Source organism: Trematomus bernacchii, unplaced genomic scaffold (genome assembly GCF_902827165.1).
Source record: "Trematomus bernacchii unplaced genomic scaffold, fTreBer1.1, whole genome shotgun sequence".
Lineage (NCBI taxonomy): Eukaryota > Metazoa > Chordata > Actinopteri > Perciformes > Nototheniidae > Trematomus > Trematomus bernacchii.
The window spans coordinates 2462013-2481912 of NW_022987840.1; the positions used below are offsets into that span (position 1 = coordinate 2462013).

Below are 19900 nucleotides of genomic sequence, written 5' to 3' on the forward strand. Positions count from 1 at the left end.
CTTGCAACCCTGTAGTTACTAATGCGGTGAGTTTATGTATTGCACACATTGGCAGGAAGCTTCACTTACCCAACAAAAATGTACTTTTTGCTGTTTTTGCTGAGTCCTAAAAAATATAATATACTTAATATACTTTGTCAAAACAGCATTGTATGGTATGTCAAAATACATAGATCGTTAAAAGTCATGATATATGTTCTTTTTTCAAAATCATGTCTTTATCATGCGCATAAAATTCGCGAAAAGTATGTGTTTTGTATGCCATGAAACATTTTCAAAAATAATCAGTTGTATAATCAGTTTCAGTAGTGAAGCATGTCAGTGTTCTGTAATTCTTTCATGCAAAAATGCAGAACAAAGTGCTTTAAAACATAGGATTTTAGGAAAACACAATGGATAAAAGGGAAAGAATATGGAATGCCAAAAATGAGTTGAAAAAATGGAACCTATCAATAATAATAATAATAATGAAATATTAAAACAAGGACAAAAATAGCACCCAAAGGTCATCGTCCAACTTTTGGAGAAAGAAAACGTAAAAATGTCACCTGTCAAATTAAAAAAGTCGTAGTGTAAAATGTTTTAAAAGTATTTCAGTGTCTTTACGGTTTTTATTGATAGTATAGTATGCCATGAAAAATGGGTCAAATATCATAGTTTATTATGTTATAATAAATTGATATTATTATATTTAATTAAATAAATAAATAAAACACAGTATATTATGCCATAAAGACATCTCATAATTTAGTATGACATACCAAATGGCATTTTAAAAAGTAAAAGTGTCCCATAAAATGTCAAAAACATCATAGTATGGGAGAGTGGGGTAAGATGAGCTATTATTTTAATTATGTTGACCTCTAGGCAAGGACAAACGAGATAAAAGTCAAGTGACAACAACAACCTTTACTTCAGGATGTCTTCTGTCAATCAAAATGAAAGTAATGCAAATATCACAAAAGGTCATGAAAATATGATTTCTTAAAAAAAGTGGTCTTGTGGCTTAACTTGCCCAATCTGAGGGGTAAATTGAGTTAAATTAAGCCATCTGGGGGTAAATTGACTTATTGACTTTTTCAAGTTTAAACCTGAGCTGTTTACCATGGAACTGGTCAGCCAGTTTTTGGTCTGCAAGCTCCTTCTCTCTCCTGTATGAAGACCCTCTTTGCCTCTGCTGGTCCACTGTACCTACTGTTTTCCTTTCCTTTTCCTCCTTACTTTTCATGTATCTACGCAGGGTTGTCAATATTTCGGTCTTTTGCAGCTGCTCTGATGGATTTTCCACCCTTGACATCAGTGGCCACTCTCTCCATCTCCTCTGTCTGTCTCTTGTTGAACCACTGGCTCTATTTAGCCCATTGACCGTGTGCTTCTTTCCATCACAGCCAAATAGAAATGTTGGGTTCTTCCTGAATTTATGGTCACATGACAACAAATGTGCACAGTTCCCTAGATAAAGGGGGTGGGTCAATTTACCAAATGGCTCATCTTACCCCTCTCTCCATTATGGTATTTAAAAAAAGGAAGCAATTAACGGCTGGTTTACTGGCAAACAAGTTATTTCCCAAAAGTGTTCTGTTTAAAGGGGACCTATCATGCAAAATGCACTTTTGTACGTCTTTTATACATGAATATGTGTCCCCGGTGTTCCAGGGAACTCACCAAGTGTCAGAAAACACAACCCTCTCTATTTTCCTCCATACCCAAATCTCTAAAAAAGGGGCTGCAACGGATCTGATAAAAACTGATCCAGATTTGAACACTGTCCTGACGTCAGGACGGTGGCGCTACGGCTATTGGGCCAACTCTCCACCAATCAGGAGGAGACAGCCACGGCCATTGCCGTTCGAAAGCACTGGAGACGCTGTAGTACATATGCCAGGCCTGTAAGTGGCGCTGTAGTCTGCCACAAAAGCAGCGAAGAAGACTTCCCGCCCATAGTTACCATAGTTACCCTTCTGTTTATTCTCCGTTGTGGCTTTTTTTCTCCCTCCCCGAGGCAAGCGTTTGCTCCCGCTGCTTTAATTCAATGCAATCCCTCCCCGTCGAGGCAAGCACTGTAATTCTCTCCGGTTAGTCCACCAGCAGATGACAAACACCCACCTCTCCGCCTCTTCCAAGGAACGAGGGGACCGTGCGGCAGAGTTTCAGTTTCAGTTTGTTTCGCCGGTCAAGATGTCCGTTAAAGTTTAAATCTTCCGGACAAAATTAGAAAAGTGCCGGTCAAAGGTCTTCTTTGTTATTTATTGAGCTTTAAAACAAATGAATAACGACTCTATATAATAAAACACGGAGGACGGAGATCTCTTTTTCTCCCCCTCTTCTGACAGCCCAGCAGCTGATCAGAGCACGGCTACCCTCTCCTGCAGGGGGGCGTGGTCAGCAGAATCAGACCCGTAGACAGCAAACAGCACATAGAGCGAAATGAGGCATGGCTAAAATGCATGATGTGTTTGGTATTTTGAAAACAGAAACGTATAAATGTACCTTATATAGGTATGGCCCTACAATATATCATTTAAATATAGCATGATAGGCCCACTTTAACAATGGGCCTTATTGTGCACTATACCTCCTTTTCTACATCACTAAAGCAACTATTTTGTTTTCTGTAGATCAACTCGTCAGAAGTGGATGTGGTTTATGCTAATCAAGCCTTTCTGGAAATGAAAGAAGTAGATGGGGAAGAACCTCTCCATTACGTCAATGTGGACTCTGCTAAACTGCAGGAGATTACAGGCCTGGACTCAGAGACGCATGAGTATGCTGAGATCCAATCGATATAAGGAGATGCAGAGGAAGAAGATAACATTGCGGACACTCAATTGGAACAAGAGAAGTTAAATGAGTCTCATAGACCTTTTGGTGAAAAGTTTATGGCTGACGTTTAATGGAAATGGTGAAACACAGAATTATGTGCTTCAAACTGCAATAGGACTTCACCATACAAGCATATACCCCTGAGCTAAAAAGAAAACTGCAGCAGCGGGGTAAAAACTGCTCTGCAGGCAGCCTATTTAAATGTCCTTTTTCAAAATACAAAAACTAAGACATTTTGTTAGCAGTTATACAAATTGTGAAAAGATCACAAAAAGAGTAATGGAATAGAGCAATATGTATTTGGCACATTGTTTGAACATGTTTATTTCAGAAATAAGCCTCTTCTGTACAATATTGCAACATTAAAGCCATCGTCGTAAATGTCAATACTTTTTTTTTAATAATGTACGTTGTAATGGAAACTTCTGGAGCAATGGAGTCGGAACACAGTGAGACACGGGGAGAGCTGGAACTTGATGGCAAACACTGATGGTTTCATCCCACAGGCCATAAGACTGTTAAACACCTGAACTTTTGAAACAACATCAATAACATTCATCTGGCTGCAACTTAGAAATTATTTATCTAATATATCATATTCCAATCACTTGTATATAGACTCTTATTGCACTATTTCACTATTTTACTATTTTAATGTTTGTATTTACTTGCACAATTTTTTCTGTTTTTCTGTTTTATTGTGTTGCACTGTTGAAGGAGACTGTCACCTACGATTTTCATCGTCTTAACTACACTGTAGCTATGTACGTATGACTAATAAAAGCCTTGAACATTGAACCTTGAAGTTACGGCCGGAGAATTGACAAGACATGTCCTGCAGCAACAAGTTGACACAGCGGTTGCCTGACCAATTCTGAAGATCTCTACCCCAGACCCATTTATCTGGTTCTGAGAGAATAATCAACATTCTGCATAACAAGATAAAACAGGCAAAGCATTATAACATCTCTATCAGCTGACGCCAACAGGCAGGAATAGGGAAACAAAACACTGAGAGCACAGCAGCCCAAAGTTGCAGGCCTGTGCTCAGAGAGTGCAAACTGATCAACTGGGTCAAAGGGGTGGGCTTGGAAAATATTTCCCCAACATACATCTTCCAATGCATACTTTTATTTTCAGCCTGTCCTCCTACAAAAAACGACCAAATAGGTTGATTGTTCAGCAGCTTATTACGACCCACAGTCACGTTTTAAAGTGTAGCACCTCTAGTGGTCGTGTAAGAAACAACATGCTCCTGTTGATTGCAACGCTCCGGAGGGTCGTTTATTCACAAATAACCCTCTCTGGAAAATCCTAAATTGTGGAATAGTTTGGCCATTGAAATGCTTTTTGATTAGATTTCTAGCGAGAAGTGTATATTGTACTTTTAGAATCTACGTCCAGTGGATTTATAGGATCTATAGTTTGATAGATATTACGAAGATGATTTGAGGTCTCGCCAGGAGAACGTGTAACGGCAGCTTCCATGTAAAGTTAGCGTCAACCCTCACGGGGTGAAAACAGTATTTCCGGTCTCGAAGTTTTCATAATAAAACCGGAAGTATTCCCCTCACTGTCAAATGATTACATACACAGTGATATCTGCATTACTCATCCACTAAAAAACATCAGTTTTCCTTATTAATTACACAATATTGATTGGTTTAAATTGTGTACAATGCTTTTGTGTTTTTAACCTTCGATTCGGAGAAACAAATAGTTTTTTCGGAGTTTAGACACTACAGAGTTTCCGAAGACACTACACTACCCAGAATCCTCAGCTATCGTTTGGGACTACAACATCCGCTTTGCATTACAAACCCCGTAATTAGTCCTCAAGCTCTGTGATTGGATGTTGGAACCACGGCAGACTATCCAAAACTGGACTCGAACGGATCCAGCCCAGCTCCCCCCCCAGAACTACACATGCTGGCTATTGTGTTTCGCAACATGTTCTATGGCACGTCTCTACTGGGAATTGTAGTTTTAAAAGACGTTTTCGTATTTCCCACAATTAGAAGTTGCCAGTATTAAACTGTTTACACCCCTGGAGGTTTAGGGGATACGAAACACAGTGGTGTTATCAAATGTAAAACCATATAATTAATAAATGGGTGAAAATAGCTTGTGTCCATAATGGGCAGCATTAATATACCCACATGACAGCTAAGGTCAGAAGAGCTTTATTTAACAGCTGGTCTTATGTCTGTGACCCCTCCTGTTGTTCATTGATAAGCCTGAAACATGCACTTGTATAGGTTTAGAGGCAAATTTTGCAAATATGGCAGTAGCCATCGATCATCTTAAGATAAGATAAGATAAGATACTTTATTGATCCCAAGTTGGGAAATGTTTTTGTTACAGCAGCATGTAGGGCCTATACTACTTTGTTCTACTCCACTACAATTCAGAGGTTAACCTGGTATTTTTACTCCACTACATTTATTTGAGTTACTTTGCAGATTCTGATTAATGATGTGAAATATAAACAACCCTTAAATCAGACTTTAGTTACACCCGAGTCAAATTCAGGGAAGGTGATTGTCAAGTGCCAAAATAAACTATGCAATATATTAGACGTTAAGTAAGTCAGACTTAATATTTATCTGTTGATACCCCCAAAGTGTTGTTCTTATTCAAAAGAAGACCTTAACTTAAAGTATTTTTTAATGTTTAAATAAAGCCTTATTAGTTTGTCTGTTTTGCACATCCTCCTATTAATATCTTTGGACGTCCTGCACTAAACTGTTTTATTGTAGAGATCACTACAGTATCATCTTGATATTTTCTATTCTATATTTCTATCATTGACCTTCTACTTTCCCCCTATTTTGTATGTAGGCTACTCTTAATATGTAAATGTTTTCATAAAATATAACTTATTCAACAACTAAATTCAATAACGTGCTTTAACCACTAGGCGGTGCGGGTTAAGAAACCAGTGGTCTAGTTAATAAAACATAATAATATCAAACATAATATTACTATTAACTTTATTGTGAAATTAAAACAGAACGGTAAAGAAAAATACAGTTTCAGTCTCTTGATTTGAAGCTTATGCATTGTACCATGAACCTGTATATACCTGTAACAGTCATCTGCATGAGGAGTTGGAACGGTAGTTTCTGAAGATGTTACAAATAACACACAGCATACAATGCCATAATAACTTTGTATTATTAGTGTAGGACACTTATGTATGTATAACATCTGAAGATGTGTAGTTTTATTCATGTTTTCACATAATTGTACAGGATATTGCTATAATATTTCACATATTGTAGTTCTATAGAACTCCTATATTATAGCTGATAATTTATATAATGTAATATATCAGATATTAATGTGTATACACATTAATATCTGATTTGTAAAACATCACAGACAGAAAGGTATATCCGTCATTTAATGGTAAGCTATTGAAATCCATCACCCAAATAATGCCTATCAAAACCTCTGAAAAAAGAAATGTGTCTCTCAGAATCGAAAGGGAAAAACCTATGGGAAAAACACAAAAGCATTGTACACAATTTAAACCAATTAATGTTGTGTAATTAACAAGGATAAACTGATGTTTTTAGTGGATGAGTACTGCAGATATAGCTTTAAAATCAATTGACAGTGGGGGGAATACGGTTTCATTATGAAAACTTCGAGACCGGAAATATTGTTTTCACCCCGTGAGGGTTGACGCTAAATTTACATGGACGCTGCCGTTACACGTTCTCCTGGCGAGACCTCAAATCATCTTCGTAATATCTATCAAACTATAGATCCTACACATCCACTGGACGTAGATTCTGAAAGTACAATATACACTTCTCGCTAGAAATCTAATCAAAAAGCATTTTAATGGCCAAACTATCCTACAATTTAGGATTTTCCAGAGAGGGTTATTTGTGGATATACGACCCTCCGGAGCGTTTGCAATCAACGGGAGCACTAGAGGTCGAACACTTTAAAACGTGATTATAGGTCGTAATAAGCGCTTGAACAATCGACCTATTTGGTCGTATGAGTTGGAGGACTTGTTGTTTATTTTACAACTCAGAAACAATGTTTTTCTTTTTAATTTTAGGTTTCATGGTTTTGGATTAAGCTCACCATTTTGGTACTTACTGATCAAAGGAGAGAAGCAGTGAAACATATTGAAATCCAAACTGTATTTAACAATTAGCTGACCCTGTAATGCATGATAAGATAATGTAAACTCAGATTTTGATGTGAGAGTACTGCGTCTCCTCTTCATCAGAGCTGATCAATTCTCTGGCGGCTCTCTGAGTCTTCGACTTGAAGTTCACCTGTGAATAATTGATCTCTAATTCATCCTCACTGGTGTCTGTGTCATCGTTCAATGGATTCGGAGATACGGCTGAGTGTGCTGTGCTGATGTTCTCGTAGTCCTCCAGCATTTTTTTTTTATTCTAGAAGAAAACACTGATATAGTCTAGCGCAGGGGTAGCCAACACGGTGCCCGCGGGCACTTAGTCGCCCGCAGGGGCAACGTGAGTCGCCCGCAGGGGCAACGTGAGTCGCCCGCAGGGGCAACGTGAGTCGCCCGCAGGGGCAACGTGAGTCGCCCGCAGGGGCAACGTGAGTCGCCCGCGGGGCATGTTCTAAAAATAGCTCGCCAAGCAAATCCAAAATGTATAAAATACACAAAACAAAAAAGGAAATGTAAATAAAAGAATCTACCCTATGCATAAACGAAACCTAAATCATAGCGAACTCCAGGGGCGTCGCCTGGACCTGAAAACATTCGGGGCTTAGCCCACAGTGGCGGCGGCACTACAGTGGCATTTTTCACTGCAACACTCCCCACACGCACACACACAATACACCCGCGACTGTTACAATGAAGGCTCGATAATCAGCTCACGGCATATAGACAGGGGTAAAGTGGTATTTGTTATGAGTGGGGGGCGGACCTCACCTCCTCTAGGGGGGTCCGGGGGGATGCTCCCCCGGGAAGATTTTTTTTTAAATATTGAAGTTAAATGCATCAATCTGGTGCACTTTGAGAGCAAAATGAAGAGATCTATGGATACCTCTCTCAGCACCCATATGAAGCAGAACTGTAAACAGATGTACTTTTTCTTTATGGATATTTTACTAATCACTCCCCTTTTAAACTCTATTCTTGTTTTACTGCCATATAGTATTTCATAACTGTTTTTCCTTTATTCTCTTATTTTTTTTTATAACTATAATGATCATATGAAGGTGTGCCGCGGAAACAATCTTTTGAATAATTTGTGACCAAACCGTTTGAGACCCACTGAGATAACTTAGACTAAAGTTAAGTATCTAAACACTCAGAGAGTCCTTTAGCTCACCTGAGTCTCTCAGTCTGAGAGGAGAGGACTCTCCTCCAGCTTGTTGTGGAACAAACAGCTCCTTATGTCCGTTAGTGCAGCTAGCTAACCAGATGCTAACAACACGGTCCCTGCTGGCACCGGGCACCGGGCACCGGGCACCGGGCACCGGTCCCTCCCTCCCCCTCTCTCCCTCTCTCTCTCGATCACACTAAATGCGCTATTGCCACACACACACAGAGCCGAGCTTGAATGACACAAGCACACGTTTATTTCCATGCAACTCTCTGATTGGTCTGGTGTCATGCCTCTGTTGCATTCACTGAACACGGGAAATTACAGTGCTGCCGTCCTCTCGTGTCATGATGAGGTTCACGTAAAGCACGGTTAATGTATTATATTATTGAGGGAGAATTGTCCGGGGCTACAGAAAAAACATTCGGGGCTAAAGCCCCGGATGCCCAGGCCAGGCGACGCCACTGGCGAACTCTATCTACTTACTACAACTCTATAGCCTCATCCCAATACCCCTCCTCGACTCCTCTCTTCCCCTCCTCCGGGACTTGACCCGGAAATCGATCAAGACACGCCATTTTGAAGGACGTCCCAATAGCTGAAATGCACACGGAGGAGTCGAGGAGGGGTGAGGGAGGAGGGGTGCGGGAGGAGACGAAAGGGAGGATACACGAGAGCAGACTACGCGGAAGTGTTTTCACTACTCGCGTATAAAAGCCCCGCCCCCACCTTCACAGCTGGTCGATTTCAAGAGAGGAAAACGGAGAACTGGAAGAATGAGTGGAAAAGCGTCACATAAATGTATAAGTGCTCACAGCTCCGTGGGAATTATTATGTGCAATTCATTTCTTAAGGTTATACTAACAATTTAAGTCATGTTTAATGATCTTGAACGTCACTAAAACATAGCTATTAAGAAAGCTATTTCATAAATGGCTAGATCTTGATAAATAACAATTATTTGTTTTGTTTTGTGTTAAAATATTGAGTAGTTAAATTATTTAAAATGCACAGTCCTGAATGTGGGTTTGTGGTGAATGTGGGGATCGACAGGACACACATGTTCAGAGTAAAGGCTTTCACATTATTATAATTATAATTTTATTGAAATGTACATTTTACACCAAAACGGAACACAAAAGCAGGACCAACCATCATACATTGAATTCCTTGACTAAAAGAGACAGATTCATCATTTAAATACATATTTAACAATAAATGGGCCGGTTCTAAGGGGTTATTCAGTTAAACCCAATGAGAGGGGATACAGCTGTGCACATGTCATCATTAACAGACGTCGTTTAAGAGTGACGTTTGAGTGAACGAGGACATCCCAATTAATACCTGAGGACTCCTCTGTCCTCGCGTCACCTCCTCGTGTCTCTCGCTCGCATCTTACGGAGGCGGAGCTAAGACGCAAGGAAGGGACGCGAGTGAGGGAAAGGAGGAGTCGAGGAGGGGTATTGAGACGAGGCTTATATCTATCTAACACCCCTCCTCCCCCCACCCCCACAATGAATATCGACCAATCACGTTCTTGCTTGATTTGCGGGACCAGCGTTGCAGTCTGGAAGAAAAGCAAATGTGGAGTGGCAGCTCACCGCTGATTTTCCTTCTGGCAGAATCTACACAACACATCAGCCCCATTGAACAGCCTATCATGCAGCCTATACAACACATGAGGGGCAGAGTTTTACTCTGTGTGTTGCAACTTGCATATATATTTATTGCACTTGACGCACACACACGCATGACGTAATTTCCACCTGGGAGAGGGGGGAAATGTCCCCCGCTCTTTTCGAAATCCCGTTTGTGTCCCCCCACATTACAAATATGTTTATTATTATTTTTTAACGCAAGCCGTCATCGACACACAGCCTCTGTGAGCGAGCGAGACAGAGGGAGAGAGAGAGAGGGGGGGGGGGGAGAGAGAGAGCGAGCGAGAGAGAGAGAGGGAGAGAGAGAGAGCGAGAGAGAGAGGGGGGGAGAGAGAGAGCGAGCGAGAGAGCTATGGAGAGCACACCTTTATCTATTTAATATAGATAAAGTAAGAAATCATTCCAATGTGTATAGGACAGTAAAGAAAAAAAAAAAAACAGTTTGAAAGGGGAGTGATTAGTAAAATAAGCATAAATAAAATAAGCTAACATAAGATAAGAATAAACCAGTTGAAATGATTTGTTATTGGTTGTGATCATATTCTAAAGATGTTTGGATTATTGAAAAGTATACAGCTCCCTTTCATCGGAGTGTTGAGAGCTGTATCCATCAATTTATGTTGTGCTCAAAGTGCTCCAGATTGATGCATTTCACTTCAACATTTAAAAATAATCTTCCCGGGGGTGCATGCCCCCGGACCCCCCTAGAGGAGGTGAGGCCCGTCCACCCCCAAATAAAGCAGGTTAAAATAATTAAATTGCATACATGTTCTTTTAGTAAACACTGAAAACGGGTCCCACAGACCCAAACAGCACACAAAGGTTAAAGGTAAGCATATCATAATGTTAAAATGTGTTAAATATATACACTGCAAAAAACAAAAACAACAAAAGGGGTAAAAGTACATGTAGCCCCCGACTTGTTTTATTTTTTGAAAGTAGCCCTCACCCTAAAAAAGGTTGGTGACCCCTGGTCTAGCGTGACACGAGGAGGTGCACTTGCTCCAGATGTTGAACAGATGTGCACGAACGCAGTGGGGGAAACTGTTACTTGATGCTTGAGTGGCGGCTGAGGTTCAACGCTGAACCAGCTGCAAGCCTTCAGCAGTTTAACACATCAGCCTGCAGCTGGGAGTCTGTTACGGCCAGGTTTCTCTTTGAGCCTGAGCTCCCCCTGCTGGTCTGAGCGAAGCATTACAGCACAGGTGTACACTAAAACTACAACAGGGTGTGAACACAATACTAGCAACACTTGTCGATATAACGCAATCTAATATAACAATGCAACCATTGTATTAGACTGTGTGCTGCGTAACTATTTCTCTCTAGTCTTGGATTGTTTTATATGGTCAGGTGTTTCCTCAAATATGTCCATATGCTGAATATTTGTTTTCAGAAATTACATTTTTATGAATTAAGTCATTTGGAAATGTATGTGGGTTTGATATACAAACAAATGAAGGCATGCACTGTTAAGAATGCACTATTAAATGTTTATTATAAAAACGTTTGTTCTAATTTGCTCTTTTTCCAATCAAAACCTGTATTGGCAACCTAATAATAACATTGGCACACAAACATCTGCATTTTCTTTCAATCATGCAGTCTTTGATTCATATGTAGCTATTTTTGCAATTTGCTGTTTAGTCTCTTGCACATACAGTAGGTTGTAGAAAGTTGCATAATGTCCAGTCGTCCCTATTATTAGTTGTGCTTAGTGCCGTGTCAGTTTTAACAATATTTTCACAATTACTAATCATTGTTCCTGTGTCGTATGTTTGTATATCCTTGTATTTCTTATTTATAGTAAAGCGTATTACCAAATATTTTACATTTATATTATACCTTTTTCAGGGAAACTCATAAAGTTGATGTCCTACAGGAGTATTTGTTGTAGCACTTTACATAACATTTCACAAAACACTGTTATTTTCTATATTTATTTATGTCCAACAAATATGTGAGTGGACTTGCATCAAATCATGCACACACACACACTCCAACATCCCTGACACCTGCGTAACTTATTAACAGTTTTTTTCTGTAACAATATCCACTGTTTCCTTGCAGTGCAGTGTGCAAATAGCAACACAGTAATAAGCTGGTAGATAAATGTCTTTATTGACGCAGAACACAATATCCTTCCTGTTAGAGAGTTGGTGCTTAAGATGATCTTCACTAAGATGCAGTTTTTACATGATCAACAACAAACCCGAAACAATATAATTGTGTATTTGGTTCTGAAATATATATTTATTTGCACCAGTCGTGGCACCTTTAGAGCGAATTTCCTGCTCTTTTGAGATGCTTACTGTAACAGATAAGAATCTGTCTGTATAAGGCTTTGACCTCATGTCTCAGACGCTTAACCCCTTCTGTCTTTCTTACAGCCAACTGACATCAGTGCTGTTTTGAAAATCAGCGTACAGTTTGTAACATTACTTTCTTGTAGTTATTAAATGCTTCTATATAAATCCCAGCATAAATACTTGTATGTCAAACACCAAGTATCTGTGTTTTAAGAATCAAACTGATTCACTTTTCCTTCATCGTGTTCATCTCTGCGTAGCTCCTAAATGTGGCTACTCAGGAAAGTTCAGAAATAGTTTCTGCTTGTTCAAAAACATCACACACAATGCCTACTGGCAACTAGTTTGGTAAAGTCTTTATACTTCACTTTGTTTTCACTTATAATTACTTCAACTTGACTGTTTCATTTATGACACTTTATGACTTCTACTGTTTATGCATGTAAAGTATCACATTGTTGTTTCTTCCCTCTTTCTGCATTGCCTTTCATTTTGTTTCTCTTCACTTCCTCTTTGTTTCAAATTGACAAAATGATCTGATGAAACAGTTGAGTACTTGAGTGTGGAAACAAAGTCATTTTTTATATTTTCTGTTTGTCGAATATGTAAATCAACAACTCACTTTTGAAAACACATTTATATGTTATTATAACATTCTGGTTTGGAACATTGTCATGTGAATCCCTTAGGAAATGACTGATGGGACTTGCATTAATGTAGTCAAAAGATATTCAAAACTCTATGGTGCTGACGTCCACACCCCGGACACATCTTTCAAAAGCCATCAACACACGACACCAGTCTGATATGACTCAGTTGTTGGACTATTACCACTGACCCTTCCATGCTGGTGAAACCTTTATTTGTTTCTTTATACATTTCTGAAACATAGATCAGTACTGTATATACTACTACTACTAATGTATTTATTTCTTCTCTAGAAACAGAAAATATCGTTTGCTGACCATCATTGTTGGCTGTAAGGTAAGATAATTGTTTTTAAAAACTCAAATTATTGCGAGTCGTAATATGTCAGGCTTAATTTGTTAGTTAATTCAGCCATTTTGTTATATATGTATATATATATATATATATATATATATATATATATATAGAAGTTATTGTATTTGTTTTATTACTTTCTACAGTAAGGTTTTGCAAAACATATGCAAAATATTTTATGGATCTGGATCTGGTCCCTCTGTAGGAATATCAAGCTGACAGAAAAGCATGACGGGTGCTTTAAAGGTTTTCCTCCTTCTACTTCAAGGTAGGGTTTCCAACAATGTAATGCCTAAAATTAAAAATAGTGCAAAAAAATGCTTTTTTGTTTAAAATTAAGGTTTTGTGTGTGTGTGCTGTTAATTTGGACGGGTTTGTTTTCTTTTAATTATGACAGTTTACATTTCTGCTTAATTTTATTTTTTTTTTCAAGATAAGCTACAGTGTAGAAATGACAATGAAAATATTATGACCCGAGTTCCTCCAACGATACAACAAATATAATAAAATATAATATAGACGAAATATGGGATAAAACTGTCCCTCAGTCTGGTAGTTGTTTGAATACTTAATTTGTTTTTAACCTTGATGGATATTTAATGTATTGCTTTTATTTCACCTCAGGTAGCTTATGCTTGAAGTGGGAAATCACCATGCCTCTGAGAATAGAGGGACTAACTGGATCCTGTGTGAAGGTCCCCTGCACTTTCGGCATCGACTCAAAGTTTGATGAAGATCTGGATAATTCCTGCAAAGCTATTTGGATCAGAGGAAGCACGGCCGGAACAGTTGTGTTTGATTCCAGCCTCACTGGAGATCAGGCAAGCGGAAACATTCTGCAAGGAAACCTCACAGGGAACCTGGAGAACAAGGACTGCACCACCATCTTCTACAACATGCCACCGTCCCATTCTGACAACTACTACTTCAGGATTCAGTGTAATAACGGGCTGAAGTACACCTATTCAACAGGAGTCCATATCATCACTCAAAGTTTGTATTGTGTCTTTAAATGTTTTCACTTTACACATCTTTTGGTTTCCCTCTTGTCATACTCGTTTTTTTTACTCCTCAGATTCACTGGACCAACCTACCATAACTCCATCTACACTGGAGGTAGAGGAGGGGGCTATGGTGACGTTGAACTGCACGGCTGTAGCTCCGTGTCCCATCCTTCCCCCAGATCTGACTTGGACCCCCAGGATAGGTGACATTGAGGAGAAACATGAATCTGAATCCATGGTCTCTGTTATGAACTTCACCTCTTCTTACCTCCACAATGGACAGAATATTTCGTGCACCGCTCTCTACAAACGACAAGCTGGCAACACCGACCTTCGGTTGGAAAGGTTTATGACCCTCCATGTTCTTTGTGAGTATGTTTCAGGCCTTTTCTTGTTGCTGAGAAGGATGTTGATTTAGTTCACATTTAATCATTCCCTTCATTTGATATAATGTGATGTTATGAAATGTTCCTTTGGGGAATCTGCAGAGTATTTGCATCAAGTTGTGTTAACTAAAACTGCAGACTTGATTATCTAGTTGAAAAATTATATTTATTTTTTATTTAGTTCCTCCTAAGGAAACTACAATAATCATTGAGCCTAAAGGTCCACTTTTGGAGGGCAGCTCTGTTTCTCTGCTTTGTAAAAGCCGGGCCAACCCACCTGTGACCAACTACACCTGGTACAAAGTTGATGAAGCGGAAATGGAGGCTGGATCCAGTTTGGTTTTAAACAATGTCAAACCAAGCAGCAGTGGTGACTACTACTGTGTAGCAGAAAATGAGCATGGGGACCAAAATTCAACCCTAATTCGGCTTGACATTCAGTGTAAGTTGATTTTCACAGTAAATACATTGATTGACACTTTGAACAGACTGAATGTTGCTCTGGTGAATCTGAAAACTGCAGACTTGATTATTTGCTGGAAAAAATTGATAAACGACTTTTTAAATGATTACTAACATTTAAAGTCATTTATGTGCTGACTTACTAGAGTTTATTCTTATTTCTATTATTTAAAGAGGTTTTTCACATTTTGGCAACCCAAAAGTTGGTAAGACATGTTATTGAGTTATGAAGCCATCAAAATGCTTTACTATTAATAACCTTGGTAGTGCAGGGTGTTTTGTATACCTGTAGTAGTATCTCTTTTTGACAAGTGCTATATGAGAACATTTGTTTCACTTTCACATTTGTCTGTGAAAAATGTAACTACAGCCAGAAGCTGGTTAGCGTAGCACAGCACAAAGACTGGCAACAAGTGGGAAAACTAGCCTGGCTCTGTCTAACGGTAACAACAACAGCTTACTATATTTTCAATCATCTCTTCCAGATCCTCCAACGAACACATCAGTCAGCTACTCTGCTACAGCAAAAGAGGGCAGCTTGGTGAATCTGACCTGCAACGGCAATGCCAATCCAGCTGTGTACACTTGGTACAAAGTGAATGGAGGTCAGGTGACCGATGTGGGTTCGGGGAAAAGGTTTTCCATCACTGTCTCAGAAGTTGACAGACACTTTTACTGTAAAGTCAGTAACAGATACGGAACCCAGAACTCATCCATCACTCAGATAGACGTACAATGTAAGTCTGATTGAAAAACAGTCACACAGATGATAAATATTGACCAGCAACATTAAAAAATATATTTATTTTGTTTTATTTAGTTCCTCCCAAGGAAACTGCAATAATCATTGAGCCTAAAGGTCCACTTTTGGAGGGCAGCTCTGTTTCTCTGCTTTGTAATAGCCGGGCCAACCCACCTGTGACCAACTACACCTGGTACAAAGGTGATGAAGAGGAAAAGGACGCTGGATCAAGTTTGGTTTTAAACAATGTCAAACCAAGCAGCAGTGGTGACTACTACTGTGAAGCAAAAAATGAGCATGGGGACCAAAATTCAACACTGATTCAGCTGGACATTCAGTGTAAGTTGATTTTCACAGTAAATATATTGACTGACAGACTGAATATGGCTCTACTGTATATCCAGTTGTGGTCACCCAAACATGGTCTCTGAGGCCAAGACTGACAGTCACAGGGCAACACCAAAGTTTCTAGACTTTGGACAGTAACACATTGTCACATTGTGTGACAACCTCAAAATCATTTCTATGTCAGTGGTCCGTTATGAGTGAGTTCTGTTGATCACCTACGTGTTTTACATAGACTGTGATTCCCAAACTGTGATTCTTGTACCTCCAACTGGCCTAAATCCTTAACTTAAAACCAAGACATTCTTTTTTATTTTGAAGTGACTGACATAGCATGAACTATTAACGTCAGCTAAACACTATCCTTTTCAGATCTCCCTAAGAACACCTCGGTGTCTGTTGACCCCTCTGGTCCGGTGCAGGACGGCAGCTCTGTAACTCTGACCTGCACAAGCATCGCCAATCCAGCAGCAGTGAACTTCACCTGGTTCAGGGCGGCTGGAATAGAGGAGAAGGTGATGGGCTCTGAGAGAGACCTCACCTTCAATGTGACCAAACTCTCAGAAGATCAGTATTACTGTGAAGCTCTGAATGTCCACGGACCTGGCACCTCAGAGCATGTCAGCTTTGACGTCACATGTGAGATTAATACACTTGTTTAATTAAAGGCAATCCTTTGTTTCCATTAAACAAAATCAAATTACTTCTTTGTCTCAGTTCCTCCAGAGATCCTGTCTTCTTCCCGTTGCATCAAGATTTCATCCATGATCAGATGTTCCTGCTACAGCCAGGGGAACCCGCCTCCCTCCCTGGTTTGGAAGTTGGCCGGAGAGCCTGTCAATCACTCTGCTGCCATCACAATCAGGGAAGAGTCCCTGGGGAACGTGGGCATGAAGAGCATCATCACCCTGTACGATCTGGACGAAGACACGCTCTCTCTAGTCTGCCTCAGCATCAACTCACTGGGATTTGACAGTTTTGCTTTTAACATGTCGCTTAGCAAAGGTAGAGGAATTGCGAGATTGGGAATTTGTATTTGTTTGGTTTTTCTGCATAATCTGCCTCTCTGGTTTTAATGATCATTGTGTTTTGTGGGGACTTTTCAGGCCTCCACTTGTTGTCTTTTGGGATCGGTTTTGTAGTGGCAGCTCTGGGGATGCTGCTGGTGGGTGTACCGCTGCTGATAATCTACTACCGGTGAGAGACAACCTGTTTTTCAAAGCTGGTTTTAAAATAATTGTAAACACATTTTGAGGTTGTCATCAGGGGTGTAACTTGACTGGTGACCAGGCTGGCAGCACATTTAAGCAGTATAGCCATGGCCACCTCAGAACATTGCTAAATATCACCATGAAATGAAAGACTTTAATATAAAATTATAATAAATGACTCGATATTGTTGTGTGTGTTACTTTTAGGAGGGGAAAAGTCATCTCTTCCTCGGACAAGGGAAAGGCGGAGACATGCAACCCTGTAGTTACTGATGTGGTGAGTTCATGTTTTGCACATATCGGTAGATGCATTAAAACAGGAAGCTTCACTTACCCAACAAAATGTACTTTTTGCTTTTAAAACAGCGGTGAAAGGTGTCTCAAAAAGTAATTATATACTATATCAAAAAGGCATTGTATGGTATGTTTAAAAACATATATTTTTAAAACTCATGATATAGTATGCTCTACAAAGTCATTGTCGCCTTCAAAAGTATTTGTTTTGTATGCCATGATAAATAATCAGAGTCAGTCATCAGTAAAGCATGCAGAACAAAGTGCTTTAGAACATGATGCATATGAATACAAACTGAAATATAATGCAACTCTTTTGTTTTCTGTAGATCAACTCTTCAAAAGTGGATGTGATTTATGCTAATAAAGCTTTTCTGGAAGAGAAAGATGTAGCTGAGGAAGAACCTCTCCATTACGTCAATGTGTACTTTGCTAAACTGCAGGCCCATTCAAAGGGTAAGCCTGGGGAAGAGATTAGAGGCCTGGACTCAAAGACGGAGTATGCTGAGATCCGTCTGCAGTCCAGAGGAAACATCGGAGGAGATGCAGAGGAAGAAGAGAACGTTTCTGACACTCAATTGGAACAAGAGAAGACGCCTTAGTCTCATAGACCTTGAGGTGAAATGTTTATGGCTGACGTTTAAGGGAAATGTTAGTGAAATACAGCAATGTGCGCTTCAAACTGCTACAGGACTTCACCATACAAGCAGATCCCCGCTGAGATAAAACTGCAGAAGCGGTAGTAGAAACTGCTCTGCATGCAACCTATTTAAAACGTAGTCACACTTGTTGCTTCAAGTTTAGTTCTGGACTTTTGTAACTGTACCCCTTTTTTTGTGTCCATAAGATGCATAGCAAAACAAAATCACTATAAAATGAATACATACTGTATAGCAGGTAGTTACCCTGGAATTTCCTCCTTTGAAATCATGACTTTTACTATATTTAATATTTGAATGCTATTTTGTCTTCCTGATTTTACATTAAAAACCTTTGCAAAGCAAGAAAGAAGCAGCTGGACATAGCTTGTCACACTTTTTAATCGATTTTTTTTTTCTCTAAAATACAAAAACAAAGACATTTTGTTGGCAGTTATACAACAGCGGAATTCAAAACCCTTCCCTTCAAAGCCTGTGCGTGGGTTGGCACTGGTCTCTCCTAGACCTACACATAGCAGTCACTATGTACTGTAGTATATTCCCCTCAAAGCTGCAGTGTTTAAGGGGAATGGCTTTTGGGGCTGTTCCCTGGCCTTCACATAGCAGCCAGTTTCACTAGGTAGTACATTCCCCTCAAAGCCACGGTGTTTAAGGGGAATGGCCACGTGGCAGCTTCGCCAGGCCCTCAACTTATCAGACTAACATCACCAGCGTCAGTCACACAGTTTTGGGGGATGAGTATCCAATCTCCATGCAGTGTTGGGGGATAGTTATCTAATCATCACTCAATGTTCTATGTATATCTGTGGAGTGATGAGGCACGAGCCTAGACGCCAAACAAAAATGATATGCTGCTTCTAATAAATATATCAAGAAACAAGTGAGTTATCTGACTGATATGGGGCGAAGCCTGCGAGCTAGTTCAGGCAGTCAACTCGCCAATGATACATTAACACGTGACGCGCCTCGTCCCTCTTACAACCAACCATTCTCCTAAACATGCCGCTCTATTTAAGCTGCCAGATCTGCCTGCCTCTGCCTCGCTAATGCTGCTGCTGCTACGACTGCTATCATGTTGCTACTGCTCGCCTGCCCCAGCTTCCACCTGTAGGCTTGGGAATAGTTATCTATTCATCTCTCAATTCTCTATGTAAATCTGTGGAATGATGAGGCCCGAGCTTAGACGCCAAACTTAAACTATATGTTGCTTCTAATAAACATATCAAGAAACACACGAGTTGTGTGACTGGAATAAGATTTAGACATAACAAAATTGCCCCCAATGCTGTAATGTAATAAGCTGGATATGACAATAGCTTTTCTTCTGCTTCTGGGAAAGTAATGACAGAACTTAAGAGTAGTAATACAAAAAAAAGGTTAAAATGAACTATCGTTACGAAAGATGCATCTTTATTATTATATAATAATGATAATAATGATAATAATAATAATAATAATAATAATAATAATAATAATAATAATAATAATAATAATAATAATAATAAAGCTTTATTTATATATCACTTTTCATAAGGCAGGTGTAGCTCAAAGTGCTTTACAAAATGATAAACATCACAAATGATATAAAATGTCTGATCAAAGATCCACCTCATCAGCTGATTCTATACCTGGACTCATGACTCTGTGGATAAACTGTGACACGAGGAGGTGCACT

The 19900-nt window shown here is 39.5% G+C and overlaps 1 protein-coding gene across 4 annotated transcripts in view; it reads left to right on the top strand.

Annotated features, from left to right (window-relative positions):
* Window positions 1–19617, top strand: part of LOC117468583 (myelin-associated glycoprotein-like) — a 30664-nt gene extending 11047 nt beyond the window's left edge. Inside the window, exons 7-14 of one of the 4 annotated variants that reach the window (XM_034112785.1) lie at window positions 14694–14954; window positions 15460–15711; window positions 15795–16055; window positions 16434–16700; window positions 16779–17066; window positions 17168–17258; window positions 17480–17549; window positions 17896–19617. In XM_034112785.1, coding sequence (XP_033968676.1) covers window positions 14694–14954; window positions 15460–15711; window positions 15795–16055; window positions 16434–16700; window positions 16779–17066; window positions 17168–17258; window positions 17480–17549; window positions 17896–18168 — 1763 coding nt within the window. In that variant the 3' untranslated portion in view covers window positions 18169–19617. The remainder of the gene's footprint in view (window positions 1–14693; window positions 14955–15459; window positions 15712–15794; window positions 16056–16433; window positions 16701–16778; window positions 17067–17167; window positions 17259–17479; window positions 17550–17895) is intronic. The other 3 variants (XM_034112782.1, XM_034112783.1, XM_034112784.1) reach the window with 3 other exon arrangements.
* The last annotated feature ends 283 nt before the right edge of the window (window positions 19618–19900 follow it).